General features: G+C 37.3%; 1 protein-coding gene across 2 annotated transcripts in view; it reads right to left on the bottom strand.

Annotated features, from left to right (window-relative positions):
- Positions 1–588: 588 nt before the first annotated feature.
- The window catches only part of LOC124795194 (pyrroline-5-carboxylate reductase 1, mitochondrial-like), a 154449-nt gene continuing 139122 nt past the window's right edge, over positions 589–15915 (bottom strand). For both annotated transcript variants that reach the window (XM_047259098.1, XM_047259099.1), the window contains one exon: positions 589–747. In XM_047259098.1, the coding sequence (XP_047115054.1) occupies positions 635–747 (113 nt within the window). In that variant the 3' untranslated portion in view covers positions 589–634. The remainder of the gene's footprint in view (positions 748–15915) is intronic.

The following is a 15915-nucleotide window of genomic DNA, read 5'->3' as shown; positions in this document are numbered from 1 at the left end:
AATGCTGTGTCTCTGAAAAAGAGTTGTGACATGTCGGTGTTCTTCTTGTCTCATTTTGTGACATCGAACATGAACCGTAAGCTCTATTTATTCAGAAAGTAACAACAAATCATTTGAAAATTTTCTTTATTGTTTTTAATGTTAAGTAACAGGTAGTTCTTAGATTCATTAAAAGTTCCTTGAATGAAATGTGTATATCCTCAATAAATAGTTGTCAGATATGCCCAATGAATGCAGTATGAATGCAAGTACTGTGGTAATCTGAATTACAACAACATTTCCAGATCAGTTACAAATGCCTATAAAGCCTATTTTTTGTTCTGCAGTCTTTGTTTCAGCAATAAATTATGAAATATGTTACTTCATGAGAAATTACATGGCTCCTTCTTTGTTATATATGGCACTTGACTATATATGCAAGTAGCCTATTCTCTCCTTTACAGCCCCCCCAAATCCATCTCTCTCTCTCTCTCTCTCTCTCTCTCTCTCGCCACTTACTATGTGTGGGGGCACACACACACACACACACACACACACACACAGAACCAATGTTGTGGTTTTTTATGCTCTTATGCATTTTAGTTCTTCTTGTAGTGATGTGATGTCCTGTGCTGTAGGTACTTATGGTTAAAAATTATCTCTTCAAATTCACTTCTTTACACTTCTTTGTGGCAACTTCAACTGCTCCTATTAGTGCAGCTCGTAGTCTGCTCTGTTCCAGCCAATAAAGAGCCTCGGCAGTGGAACCTGCAATGCAACACGTTTTTGTTATTTGTAATTATTGTGGAGTACATGTGGTATAACCATTTTAAGATCATGGGGATTTGTTGTTCATATGCAATGACAATGCTTCTCTGGTGATAGTAAAAATTGCTTTACTTTCTTTAATACATTACAATTTTATTAACCTGCACTGTATTATTATACAAGGATTGTACCAGAAGTGATATATTAAGTATGAATTGAAGAGAACAGCCATGTGAGTTTATATGATAGAAGAATGTTGGGCAATTAATACAATAATGGAAAGTTGTGGTAGAATGTAAATAATTAGGAGTAAAGGTAACAGCTTTCCAAATACTAGAGGTGTTGAGTCATCACCAGGCACAAAGTTTTGAGTTATTTATGTGCCTGTTGATGAGTCAACACCCGTGGTATTCCGTGAGTTATTACCTTTACTCCTAAATTATTTACACAATTATTTGACTTCTATTCAGGGGAGATGTAATTGTGTGAGCTATAACCTGTCTGAATAATAGAAATGTTTCTTGGACAAAGAATATCCTGTTCCTTGTCACCTCATTTTACAGTGAAAGTGAAGCTGTCGACAAAATGTTGAGTCACTCAATTAACATGCGGTTCAATAATTTGTGACAACGTCTGTTCTCAACAGCAGCCATATAAATAGTATTTTCCTTTATATTAAAAACAAATTTGGATTCTGCATTGTAGTAGATGTTTTTACCTCAAATGTGTTTCATGTTTTACTTGAAAAACCATCTCCTCTGGGCAAAATATTTGGTGTATGGGAGAAATTTTGTTGTGACAAGCTTTATAATTGTTGACTGGACTGCCCTTTAGCAACCAACTCACATTAACCTTGCTGCTGCGTGCTATTGTGCATGACCTTGTTTACCTTACTGCTTGCTTCAAAACAAGTGGATATTTATAGAACCCCTTTTTTATGTCTAAAATGAAGAGTCTTAAAACATTCAAATATTGAATTCGTTTGTTGTTTCACCTACAAATGTCATGAAAGGAAACTCAAAGCTGCCATTAATAGGCCTCATGATAATTTGCGTTCTTTATTTCCCTTTCTGATTTGCCAGTCCAAGCTCGTCAACATTATTTGGTGACACTAACTGAAAACAGTTTCTCAAATGGAGCAAACCCTCCACTAAGTTTGCATCTATTGGTTTGTTGTTTTGCTCCTGTTACTGCATAAATGGGGCAGTTATTTGATCAGGACAATGCAACTACTTCTTGTTTTTCTTCTTTACAGTTAGCTCACCAACATTTTCAATATTGTTTGTCTACCTACTAACCAACAGCTCAACTGTACAGTGAGGTGTTATCTTTATTTAATTTTACTATTAAAAATGAATGCCATTTAGAAAGTAACGTACTAGGAAGCGTGTGTAAGAATTCCAATATTTTTATTATAAGCTTTTGTTTAATGAATATGTTTTGTTCATTAGCGGCATTTCCCCAGAACAGAGAGTGAAAATACAATAAATAATGTAGTACCTTAGTCTCCAGTTTAGGTAATTTAAAACAGATACAAAACATCCTGACCAGAACTGTTTGGTTAATTTTTCTGTGTTGGCTTAATTTTAGCTTGTCATGTGCAAGGAAAACAAGGAATTTTAAACATATTTCATTCAGCACTTGATCATTAAAATCTCTTTCTGACGCAAATAACTCATTTTCATTTTTCTGAAACTGCATAATATGCTCGATTTTAATGACCGCTTCAGAACCCATGCCATACAGATCTCCCCTATCCCAACACCAGCTTTTATGAACTACACAGGTATGAGTTGTTCTTGCAACACATCCTTTGTTCTCATAATCCTCCTGGCCTCAATTTCTGCTAGTGTCTGCCCTGCAACCAACTCCCACTCCCACTCGGGAACCCAACTTCATCCAGTCTACACTAACGTCCTCTTTCCCACAGTCTCTCCTTCCTCTGTCTGTCATTTACTCCCAATCCATTCTTCCACATATTCATCATCGTGTGCTGCGTGAACTCATTACTGCCAGAGTCTGTGTGTCTCATTCCCCTGCAACTCCCCACTCGAGTAAACCTCCAGAACTGTAGTCTCGGTACTATGTATTCAACCAGAAACAAGGAATTCTTGAAAGTTTGCCAGGATAAGACCTCAAAACTACTTTCTGCAATCTCACACCCAAGACACTGCTCACTTCCTTCACCACCTTCCGCAGTTCCTGTCCCATTACCACTAGACATCTTGTTGGTCACTGTGGATATGGTGACCGTATACACCAACAGCCCCATGCCCATGGCCATGCGGCACGGAACAGTTTCTTTCCCATCCTCCTCTTGATGCCAAACCCAGCACTTCTTTCACAATCCTCCTAGCCAACTACATCCCAATTCACTATTATTCCAATTTTGAAATCCATAATCTGTAAACAAATCTATCAACAAATCTGTGGTTCTGCCATGGGTACTAGGAGAGCAGCATCCTGTGCCAACTTATTTATGGGCCATCTTCCTAAAAATCGATTCCTGAGTATTTGTTGTTGTTGTGGTCTTCAGTCCAGAGACTCGTTTGATGCAGCTCTCCATGCTACTCTATCCTGTGCAAGCTTCTTCGTCTCACAGTACCTACTGCATCTGTTTAGTATATTCATCTCTTGGTCTCCCTCTATGATTTTTATCCTCCACACTGCCCTCCAATACTAAATTGGTGATCCCTTGGTGCCTCAGAATATGTCCTACCAACCGATCCCTTCTTCTAGTCAAGCTGTGCCACAAATTTTTCTTCTCCTCAATTCTATTCAATACCTCCTGATTAGTTATGTGATCTACCCATCTAATCTTCAGCATTCTTCTGTAGCACCACATTTCAAAATCTTCTATTCTCTTCTTGTCCAAACGGTTTATCATCCATGTTTCACTTCCATACATGGCTACACTCCATACAAATACTTTCAGAAACGACTTCCCGACACTTAAATCTATACTCGATGTTAACAAATTTATCTTCTTCAGAAACGCTTTCTTGCCATTGCCAGTCTACATTTTATATCCTCTCTACTTCAACCATCATCAGTTATTTTGCTCCCCAAATAGCAAAACTCCTTTACTACTTTAAGCATCTCATTTCCTAATCTAATTCCCTCAGCATCACCTGATATAATTCGACTACATTCCATTACCCTTGTTTTGCTTTTGTTGATTTTCATCTTATATCCTCCTTTCAAGACACTGTCCATTCCGTTCAACTGCTCTTCCAAGTCCCTTGCTGTCTCTGACAGAATTACAATGTCGTCGGTGAACCTCTAAAGTTTTTATTTCTTCTCCATGGATTTTAATACCTACTCTCTATTTTTCTTTTGTTTCCTTTACTGCTTGCTCAATATACAGATTAAATATCATCGGGGATAGGCCACAACCCTGCCTCACTCCTTTCCCAACCACTGCTTCCCTTTCATGCTCCTCGATTCTTATAACTGCCATCTGGTTTCTGTACAAATTGTAAATAGCCTTTCGCTCCCTGTATTTTACCCCTGCCACCTTCAGAATTTGAAAGAGAATATTCCAGTCAATGTTGTCAAAAGCTTTCTCTAAGTCTGCAAATGCTAGAAACATAGGTTTGCCTTTCCTTAATCTATTTTCTAAGATTAGTCTTAGGATCAGTATTGTCTCGTGTGTTCCAACATTTTTATGGAATCCAAACTGATCTCCCCTGAGGTCGGCTTCTACCAGTTTTTCCATTCGTCTGTAAAGAATTTGTGTTAGCAATTTGCAGCCGTAGCTTATTAAACTGATGGTTCGGTAATTTTCACATCTGTCAACACCTGCTTTCTTTGGGATTAGAATTATTATATTCTTCTTGATGTATGAGGGTATTTTGGCTGTCTCATAAATCTTGCTCTCCAGATGGTAGAGTTTTGTCAGGACTGGTCTCTCAAGGCTGTCAGTAGTTCTAATGGAATGTTGTCTACTCCCGGGGCCTTGTTTTGACTTAGGTCTTTCAGTGCTCTGTCAAACTCTTCACGCAGTATCATATCTCCCATTTCATCTTCATCTACCTCCTGTTCCATTTCCATAATATTGTCCTCAAGAACATCGCCCCTGTATAGACCCTCTATATACTCCTTCCACCTTTCTGTTTTCCCTTCTTTGCTTAGAACTGGGTTTCCATCTGAGCTCTTGATATTCATGCAAGTGGTTCTCTTTTCTCCAAAGGTCTCTTTAATTTTCCTGTAGGCAGTATCTATCTTACCCCTAGTGAGATAAGCCTCTACATCCTTACATTTGTCCTCTAGCCATCCCTGCTTAGCCATTGTGCACTTCCTGTCGATCTCATTTTTGAGACGTTTGTATTCCTTTTTGCCTGCTTCACTTACTGCATTTTTGTATTTTCTTCTTTCATCAATTAAATTCAGTACCTCTTCTGTTACCCAAGGATTTCTACTAGCCCTCGTCTTTTACCAACTTGATCCTCTGTTGCCTTCACTATTTCATTCCTCAAAGCTACCCATTCTTCTTCTACTGTATTTCTTTCCCCCATTCCTGTCAATTGTTCCCTTGTGCTCTCCCTGAAACTCTGCACAACCTCTGGTTCTTTCAGTTTATCCACGTCCCATCTCCTTAAATTCCCACCTTTTTGCAGTTCCTTCAGTTTTAATCTACAGTTCATAACAATAGAGTCCACATCTGCCCCTGGAAATGTCTTACAATTTAAAATCTGGTTCCTAAATCTCTGTCTTACCATTATATAATCTATCTGAAACCTTTTAGTATCTCCAGGGTTCCTCCATGTATACAACCTTCTTTCGTGATTCTTGAACCAAGATTTTTTATGTTATGCTCTGTGCAAAATTCTGCCAGGTGGCTTCCTCTTTCATTTCTTAGGCCCAATCCATATTCACCTACTACGTTTCCTTCTCTTTCTTTTCCTACAGTCGAATTCCAGTCACCCATGACTATTAAATTTTCTTCTCCCTTCACTACCTGAATAATTTCTTTTATCTCATCATACATTTCATCAATTTCTTCATCATCTGTTTTGGGTGAGGGTTTCTATTCCCTGTAGAGGAATGGAAGTACACTCCTTATAATCTTATGATCTCTTGCCATCTGTCAAAAACCCTTCACATGGTCTCGTTGCACTGTTAAAGATTGTATGGGGCATGACAACTGTTGTTCATGTCACTTATTTGGCAACTTTTCCTTTATCTCTGTAGAGCTCCTGCATTGTACTATAACCGCTTCTGTTGCCACTATTATAAGTTGTCATGGGAACAAAGCAACTGCTGTTAGTGAAAGTGAGACCCTTCTCTGTAATTGATCAGTAACCTCTGCTAGCATATCTAAGTTCAATTTTGTACATGAATTTATAATGGTTTGCACTGGGGCTTGTCCACATCATCCAAAGCAGTGAGTTCATCAGCGATATGTCTGCTGGAAGGGTTTTTAAATGCCAAAGGTATTATGAAGGGGTTTCCTTCCTCATCTCTTCATGATATAGCAACTAAAGAATTTGTTGTTCTGCTGCTGTGGAAGTCCATTGTATTAACACTGACTTCAAGAGTTTGTAATGAAGGGAAATTGGTGGGATGACAATGATATCTTCCACCATAGATGTAAAGTTTTAATGAAGTTGGATGACCGTATAGGCAAACTTTGTCTTATGATTCTTTATTTCACTATAGAAAAATATTGCTTACACTTATGCACACCAAGTTTTTAGACAGTGTGGTCAAAACAGCAGTAGACAGAGGGCCACTTCCGAGATCAAACCTGTGGCACCGCTGCAGATGAAATTTCAGCCAGCATTGCTTGTGTCTCACATTTCCTTCTTCCTGCTATCTTGTAATTGTCTGTAAATTCCTGTCCTTCTGATGTCAACACGATTTACACATGTGCACTTTATATCTGTGAAACTGGTACTGTGTTCATAAAACTAGGGTCACGGTTGTTTATCTACAGACACACCAAAAAATCCCTGCAGAATACTTGATTGGTTTATTGATTAATATTGCTCATTACTTAGCTGAGAAATATAAATATTGAATGTAAGAAGCTCATTCAGAACAATGAAAACTAAGAGAATGCAGTCAATGATCTCAAAAACACAACTGTTCTAGGCCATATAGGAGCCTGTGTGCCTTCAGTGCTGCTTCATCAATTCACCATCATCTGATACAAAGTCCTGCATAACTGTTTCTAAAATTGATATATTTAGACCTACAATTAAGAGACAATGAACCATAAGGTACTAAATAAGAACCTTCATTAATAACAATAATTTCGGACAAATGTACAGTACGAAATGCCAAAACTTCACGAGATGTAAAACTTTCCAATCCAGTCCTAGAAGCATAATGACAAACAACAACAGCGAATGCAATCCAACCATTACCTATACTACTTGATTCGGATGATTTAGCAATAGAAAAATTCAATTTCAGACCTAAAAAGTATTTAGGACCTGACAATACAGATATACTGGCGATCTTCTTCAGATTGGATAGCTTCCTGCTGGTACCCTACATTGGGTAATGGGGATGGGGGCATGGTCTTCTTGCTGGTACCCTACATTGGGTAATGGGGATGGGGGCATGGTCTAGGGGTAGCATCTTTGCCTAGTGATCAAACATCCTGGGTTCTGGATCTGAACCCAGCCACTGCTTAAATTCTGAATAAAAATCCTCAGCAGTCATGGCCAAAGACTTCTGGTATAACAAGTCACTTTCATGCTGCCAACGGCTTTGTCAAAGTGGGTCGAAGAATGGACACTGGTTCAGGGCATTCTCTTGCCTTTGGGGTGGAAAACTGCCCCTAAAAGGAGGCAAACTCAGCATTGATCAATGACATGAGGATGCAGAAGGGAACGGAAACAACTGCATTCAAGACACACAATGTGTATCCACAGAACATGTGGCCTGTAATTGAAAAATTACTACAATAATCTCTCCAGTGGTGAAAGATTCCAGATTAGCCCCCCATTTGGATCACTGGGAAGTGACTGCCAAGGGTGATTTGACCATGGGGAAAAAATAGAATAACCAATGACAGAATACAATTCTATGATTTGGAGCATGGAATATCAGAAGTTTGAACATAGTAGGAAAGCTAGAAAATCTCAAAAAGGAAATGCAAATGCGCAATCTAGATATGGTAGGGATCAGTGAATTGAAAAGGAAAGAAGATCTGGATTTACAGCGAGATGAATATCAACAGCAGGAGTAGGATTCATTATGTATATGAAAGTAGGGCAGACAGCAAGCTGCTGTGAATAGTTCACTGATAGAGTTATTCTCATCACATTTAACAGAAATCAACATCAACAACGATATTTCAAGTATACAAGCCAATGTTGCAAGCAGATGATGAAAGAGGGAGATAAAGCGTGTGAGGATATTGAATGGGTAATCCAGTACATAGAGAGAGATGAAAATGTAATGACTATGGGGGATTGGGATGTGGTTGTAGAGGAAGGAATAGAAGAAAAGATTACAGAAGAATATGCACTTGGTAGCAGGAATGAGAGAGGGGAAAGACTAACTGAGTTCTGCAATAAATTTCAGATGGCAGTAACGAATATTCTGTTGAAGAACCACAAGAGGAATAGGTATACAGTAGAACCTCACACAGTGAGCATAATTCGTTCTATATTTGTACTTGTAGTGTGAAACACTCATTAAATGAAACAATTTAGCCCATATAAATTAATGTAAAATACAATAATGTGTTTCATGCAGAAATAGCATTAGAAGTTTTACCTTATTCATGCCATTCATTCAAAGGAAATTATACATACATCTACATCTATGTGGATACTCTGCAAATCACATTTAAGTGCTTGGCAGAGCTTCATCGAACCACCTTCACAATTCTCAATTATTCTAATCTCATATAGCATGTGGAAAGAACAAGCACCTATATCTTTCTGTACGAGCTCTGATTTCCCTTATTTTATTGTGGTAATCGTTTTCTCCCTATGTGGGTTGGTGTCAACAAAATATTTTCACATTCGGAGGAGATAGTTGGTGATTTGAATTTTATGGGAAGATTCCATCGCAACGAAAAATGCCTTTCTTGTAATGATGTCCAGCCCAAATCCTGTATCATTTCAGTGACACTATCTCCCATATTTCGTGATAATATGAAATGTGCTGACCTTCTTTAAACTTTTTCAATGTACTCCATCAGTCCTATCTGGTAAGGATCCCACACCACGCAGCAGTATTCTAAAAGAGGACGGACAAGCATAGTGTAGGCAGTCTCCTTAGTATGTCTGTTAATTTTCTAAGTGTCCTGCCAATAAAACACGGTCTTTAGTTAGCCTTCCGCACAACATTTGTTGTTTGTAATTGTAATTTCTAGGTATTTAGCTGAATTTATGGCCTTTAGATTTGACTGATTTATCATGTAACCGAAGTTTACCAAATTCCTTTTAGCACTCATGTGGATGACCTCACACTTTTCATTACTTAGGGTCAACCGCTAATTTTCACACCATTCAGAAATCTTTTCTAAACTGTTTTGCAATTTGTTTTGATTTTCTGATGACTTTATTAGTCGATAAATGACAGCATCACCTGCAAACAACCTAAGATGGCTGTGCACATTCTTTCCCAAATTGTTTACGTAGATAAGGAACAGGAAAGCGCCTAAAACACTACCTTGGGGAATGCCAGAAATCACTTATGTTTTACTCGATGACTTTCCCACAGTTACTACGAACTGTGACCTCTCTGACAGGAAATCACAAATCCAGTCACATAACTGAGATGATATTCCATAAGTATGCAATTTCACTATAAACTGCTTGTGTGGTACAGTGACAGAAGCCTTCCGGAAATCCAGAAATACAGGATCGATCTAAAATCCCTTGTCAGTAGCACTCGACACTTCTTGTGAATAAAGAGCTAGTTGTGTTTCACAAGAACAATGTTTTCTAAACCCATGCTGACTTTGTGTCAATAGACCATTTTCTTCAAGGTAATTCATAATGTTCAAACAAAATATATGTTCCAAAATCCTCCTGCATATCGATGTTAACAATATGGGAATGAAATTAAGTGGATTACTCCTACTACCTTTCTTGAATATTGGTGTGATCTGTGCAACTTTCCAGTCTTTGGGTACAGATCTTTTGTTGAGCGAACGGTTCTATATGATTATTAAGTATTGAGCTAATGCATCAGCATACTCTTAAAGGTACCTAACTGGTATACAGTCTGGACCAGAAGACTTGCATTTATTAAGTGATTTAAGTTGCTTCAATACTTTGAGGATATTCACTTCTATGTTATTCATGTTGGCAGCTGTTCTTGATTCAAATTCTGGAATATTTACTTTGTCTTCTTTCGTGAACGCATTTCAGAAGGCTGTGTTTAATAACTCTTCTTTGGCAGCACTGTATTCGATAGTATCTTCATTGCTAAAGCACAGAGAAGGCATTGATTGTTTCTTGCCGCTAACATACTTCACATACGACCAGAATCTCTTCGGATTTTCTGCCAGGTTTTGAGACAAAGTTACGTTGTGGAAACTGTTATAAGCATCTCACACTGAAGTCCACACTAAATTTTGAGCTTCTGTAAAAGATCACCAATCATGGGGATTTTGTGTCTTTTTAAATTTGGCATGTTTGTTTTGTTGTTTTTGCAACAGTGTTCTGACCTGTTTTGTGTACCAAGGAGGGTCTGCTCCATCGTTTGTTAATTTATTTGGTATAAATCTCTCAATTGCTGCTGATACTGTTTCTTTGAATTCAAGCCACATCTGGTTTACACTTATATTATTAATTTGGAAGGAGTGGAGATTGTCTCTCAGGAAGGTGTCAAGTGAATTTTTATCTGATTTTTTTAAAAGGTATATTTTTGTTCATTCTTGAAGGATTTTGGGGTTACAATATTCAATAAAGTGTTCTGTACTTTATTATTCATGATACATAATAAATTCTTTTTACTAGGAAGTTGTCTATAGTCATTTGTTTCTACCGGTACTTCAACACTTGGCAAAAATGCAACACAGCATTATTGGGGTGATGATTTACAAAGTATGATGCTACCAATTCCCATGCTTTCTGCATTTCTTTTATTGCACCAGAAGATTGCTGCTTTACTGTTACCACCAACACCTCTTCCTCCTCCTCCTCCTCCTCCTCCTCCTCCTCCTCCCCTTCCCCCTCTGTTATCCAAAGACACAATATCATTGATTACAGGCTCCACAGGTACTGACTCAAATGCCTCAGAGTTACATTTGACAATTCACTCCGGCCAAAGCTTCTTCCAAGCAGAAATGAGAGTTCTCTTGGTAACCCCTTCCCACCCCTCTTCTTATCTCATGCTCTTGACCAAAAGCACAATCTCATTGACTACAGGCTCCACAGCTACTGACTCAAATGCCTCAGGGTCACATTCGACAATGCACTCCAGCCAAAGCTTCTTTCAGGCAGAAATGAGGGTTTTCTTGGTAACCCCTTCCCATACCTTTTCAATCATCCTGACACAACGAACAATACTGAAGTAATATTTCCAAAACTTTCTGAGAGAGAGATTGGTAGTTTCACTCAACTCAGAGCAATGCTTCAAGAGCACTTTAGTGTAGAGTTTTTTAAAGTTAGACATAACCTGCTGGTCCATAGGTTGGAGTAACAGAGTAGAGCTGGGAGGCAGAAATTGGATCATGATTAAATGAAATTCTTCAATGAGGTGGTCTTGTAGGCCTGGAAAATGGGCAAGAGCATTGTCCATAACAAGAAAGACACGGAATGGCAGATTCGTCTCAAGCAAACATTTTTTCACTGAAGGACCAAACACTTCATTGACCCAGTCAGAAAAAAGACCAAGTATTTAGATTAGATTAGATTTGATTAGATCTACTTTCATTCCAATTGATCCATAGTGAGGAGGTCCTCCAGGATGTAGAACATGTCAGAAAAACAACAATACATGACAAATATTTACAACTCAAACAAATAAGCTAATGTACCATTCCACAGGTCCCAAGTGAAATGATTGTCATTTTTTAATGAACACAATATGAAAGGATCATTTTACAAATGCTAATGCACTGAATTTAAAATAAATTTTTTATTTATTTATTCATAAGATAATAAACATGTAATACAACTGTATGATACTTATTTACACACACACACACACTTATTTACAATGAACACATTACTGCACTGAAATTGTGCATTAATCATATCATACTTATATATATATTGGCCACCAATAAATCCTTTAGGCTTCTCTTAAACTGAATTTCATTGGTTGTTAAGCTTTTTATGGCTGCTGGCAAGTTATTGAAAATGTGTGTTCCTGAATAATGCACACCTTTTTGTACAAGACTAAGTGACTTTAAATCCTTGTGAAGATTATTCTTATTTCTAGTATTGATTCCATGAATTGAGCTGTTGGTTTGAAAAAGTTATATATTTTTAATGACAAATTTCATTAAAGAATAAATATATTGGGAAGGAGTAGTTAGTATCCCTAATTCCCTAAACAGGCTTCTGCAGGATGTTCTTGAGTTCACACCACATATAACACTTACTGCACATTTTTGTGCCCGGAAAACTTTAGCTTGGCTTGATGAATTACCCCAAAAAATAATCCCATATGACATTATGAAATGAAAGTAAGCATAGTATGCCAGCTTTTTCATTTTTATATCCCCTATGTCTGACACAATTCGCATTGCAAATAGACATTTGTTAAGATGCTTCAGCAGTTCTGTGGTGTGCTTTTCCCAGTTGACTTTATTATCAAGCTGTAATCCCAAGAATTTAACACTGTCCACTTCTTCTGTTGGCTTGTCATTGTATGTTAGGCATATACTCGTGGGACACCCCTTACAAGTTCTGAACTGCATGTAGTGTGTTTTTTTCAAAGTTTAGTGACAAAGAATTGACTAGGAACCAGTGATTAATGTCCACAAATATTTTATTAGCTGATCTTTCTAAGACATCACTTGAATTGCTATTTATTGCAATGTTTGTATCATCATCAAACAAAACGAACTTGGCCTCTGGTAATGATAATTTTGAAAGGTCATTGATATACAGAAGAAAAAGTAAGGGCCCTAAAATGGAACCTTATGGGACCCCACATGTAATTAGTTCCCAGTTGGATGATGCCTGATAGCTTGTTACATGTCTCTTTCCTAATAACACCCTTTGTTTCCTGCCAGAGATATGAGATTTGAACCATTTTGTAGCATTTCCTGTTATACTATAATATTCTAATTTGCTTAAAAGGATATTGTGATTTACACAGTCAAATGCCTTTGACAGATCACAAAATATACCAGTTGCCTGCAATTTTTTATCTAATGAATTAAGCACATTTTTCACTAAGTATAGATAGCCTTCTCAATATCAGACCCCTTTAGAAATCCGAACTGTGACTTTGACAGTATGTTATTTGAGATAAGATGGTTATAAAGCCAATTGTACATTACTTTTTTCTAAAATTTTTGAGAATGCTGGCAAAAGTGAATTTGGACAGAAATTTGATGCTATTTCATTATCTCCCTTCTTAAACAGTGGCTTAACTTCAGCATATTTTAACCATTCAGGAAATATTCCACTGATAAATGACTGGTTACAAAGATAGCTTAACATGTTACTTAACTCAGAATCACATTCTTTAATTAGCTTTGTTGATATTTCATCATACCCACTAGATGTTTTTGATTTTAAAGATTTTATGTTGGACATTATTTCTGCTGGGGTAGTGAGCGTCAAATTCATACTGTGGAAGTTACTTGAAATGTCTGGTCTGAGGTATTCCATAGCAGCATCTACAGAATCTGACAACTCCATCTTTGCAGTAACAGTTACAAAATGTTTGTTAAAAAATTCTGCAACACTACACACATCTGTCACCAATGTATCATTTACTCTTAATGCTATTTGACCCTCTTCATGTCTGGCTCTACCAGTCTCCTCGTTCACTATATCCCATATTGTCTTTATTTTGTTATTGGATGTGACTATCTTTTCCTTGTAATATATTTGCTTTGATGTCTGTATTACAGTCTTTAATATTTTGCAGTATTTCTTGTAATGTGGTATAGCATCAACATCGGAATTGTTTCGGATTGACAGATACAGTTTTCTTTTTGTTTTACAAGATACCCTTATGCCTTGAGTAATCCATGGCTTCTTTGTAGACTTTTCTCTAACCTTGGTAAGTTTTTGGGGAAAACAGTGTTCGAATAAGGTAAGCACTTTATTAGCAAAAGTGTTATATTTTTCATTCATGCCGTGAGCACTGTAAACATCAGTCCAATGAATGTCTCTGAGGAGTGTCCTAAAATAATCAATTTTTGACTTATTGAGTACCCTCTTGAGCTCAGATTTAACAGATTTTATATCCTGTTCAGTATTAACATTTAGCAGAAGGAACTGCATGTCATGATCTGAGAGGCCATATTTTGTTCATTGGACTTTTCTATAAAGATATTACCAATGGCTCTTTGTGAGCAATTGGCTACCCTAGTGGGGAACTTTACAGTGGGAATTATGTTGAATGATAGTGTCACTAACTCAAATACGTTCTTATTGAGAGAGTTTTTAAGGAAATCTGCATTGAAATCACCAGCAACCACTATTTCTTTGTTTTTGGTTGTTAAATTGACCAGTACAGCTTCAAGGTGGTTTACGAACAGATTAAAGTTACCTGCAGGTGCTCGATATACACTTAATATTATGAAGGATTTTTTGTGAAATTCTACTTCTGTTGCACATGCTTCCATATGCTGTTCTAGGCAAAATTTATGCATGTCTATGTTCTTAAATTTATGACAGTTCCTGATGAATGTGGCAACTCCTCCTTTCTCCATTTCTGATCTACAAAAGTGAGATGCTAACCTAAACCCTGTAACACTTAAAAGTTCTATACCAGTGGTCACATGATGTTCAGAGAGGCAGTTTATGTTAGCTGGGTTTGAGGCCTCTAATTCATGTATTTTATTTCTCAGTCCTCAAAATATTTTGATGCAATAAAGATAGCTGACATTTCACATTGACTGAGTTAAAATTGGGTAGAGTTAAAATATCTGCTGACTGTTGAAAATTCTTAACCAATGGCTGTTTATGCTAATGTAATAAGCTAGAATTATGTTTTTTAGTTTCTTTCTCAAAATGAAGATTTGTCTCAGTCCTAACCTCTCTTAAAATTTGGTTTCATTCTGTCCTCGCTACCCTAAAAAAGGGTCTTTTCTGAACCCTATTACCACTGGTATTTTATCACTCATTGCCTCCCCCCTTTAACTTTCCTGCTATTTTACCAGCCAGTTTGCCCTTCCCCTTCCTGTTGAGGTGAAGGCCATGTCTAGTATAATCCCACCTATTGAGAGAATCAACAGGAACCACACCAATGTGTGACCCTGCACCTGACATAAGCAACCGTTACAACTCCAAATTAACTCCCTTGACAGAAGAGTTCAAATGGAGTCGGTCATGGTGCCCAAGAACAGATACAAACTCAACACTTTCATTGGCTTGTGACCAGGCAATGTATTCTCCTCTGCTGTTATAAAGGTACATTTGGCATTTGCATCAGATAACCTCAGAATATATGAGCATCTTGGAGTTGCTGATGAAGTTCTCTGCTGCCTTTTTGTCAGAGCTGGCTGCTTCACCTTGCCTCACAACACTGTGGATACTGGTTCTTCTCTTGTGCTTCATGATCCACCCACAGCTTCTCTCAAACACTTCTTTGGCCACTGATAATCCTGGTGTCAACATAATGAGGTCAGTGAAAATCATTCTTGCCTTCTTACTAATGATGTCCTCATTAATAGTGTCATCTTGCAGTTGCTTTTCATTTATCCATATAAGGAGCAATCTTTCAAATTCATCCAGAATACAAAACTGTTGTTTAGATACTCTTGTCACTCCCTTTGAAGCATCCATCTCCTTAATCTAGTCCTTGTTCTTGAGGATATTGCAAATAATTGATGTAAACTGATTGTATGTGCATGCTAAATCAGCAACACTCACATGGTATTCATGTTTTGCAATAATTTTACATTTTATTTCTAAGGTCATTTTATTTCTGTTAGAGTTGTGCTCTTGCAACTTTATCTTCAGGGGCATTTCTATGAAGGTTATTAAAATTTTCACACAAAAAAATACTGTGTGAATGAAAGTTTATAAAAATATATGATCACAAGCTGCACTAAGATGGTAG

Source organism: Schistocerca piceifrons, chromosome 4 (assembly GCF_021461385.2).
Source record: "Schistocerca piceifrons isolate TAMUIC-IGC-003096 chromosome 4, iqSchPice1.1, whole genome shotgun sequence".
Lineage (NCBI taxonomy): Eukaryota > Metazoa > Arthropoda > Insecta > Orthoptera > Acrididae > Schistocerca > Schistocerca piceifrons.
This window is presented reverse-complemented; position numbering and strand designations above follow the sequence as displayed.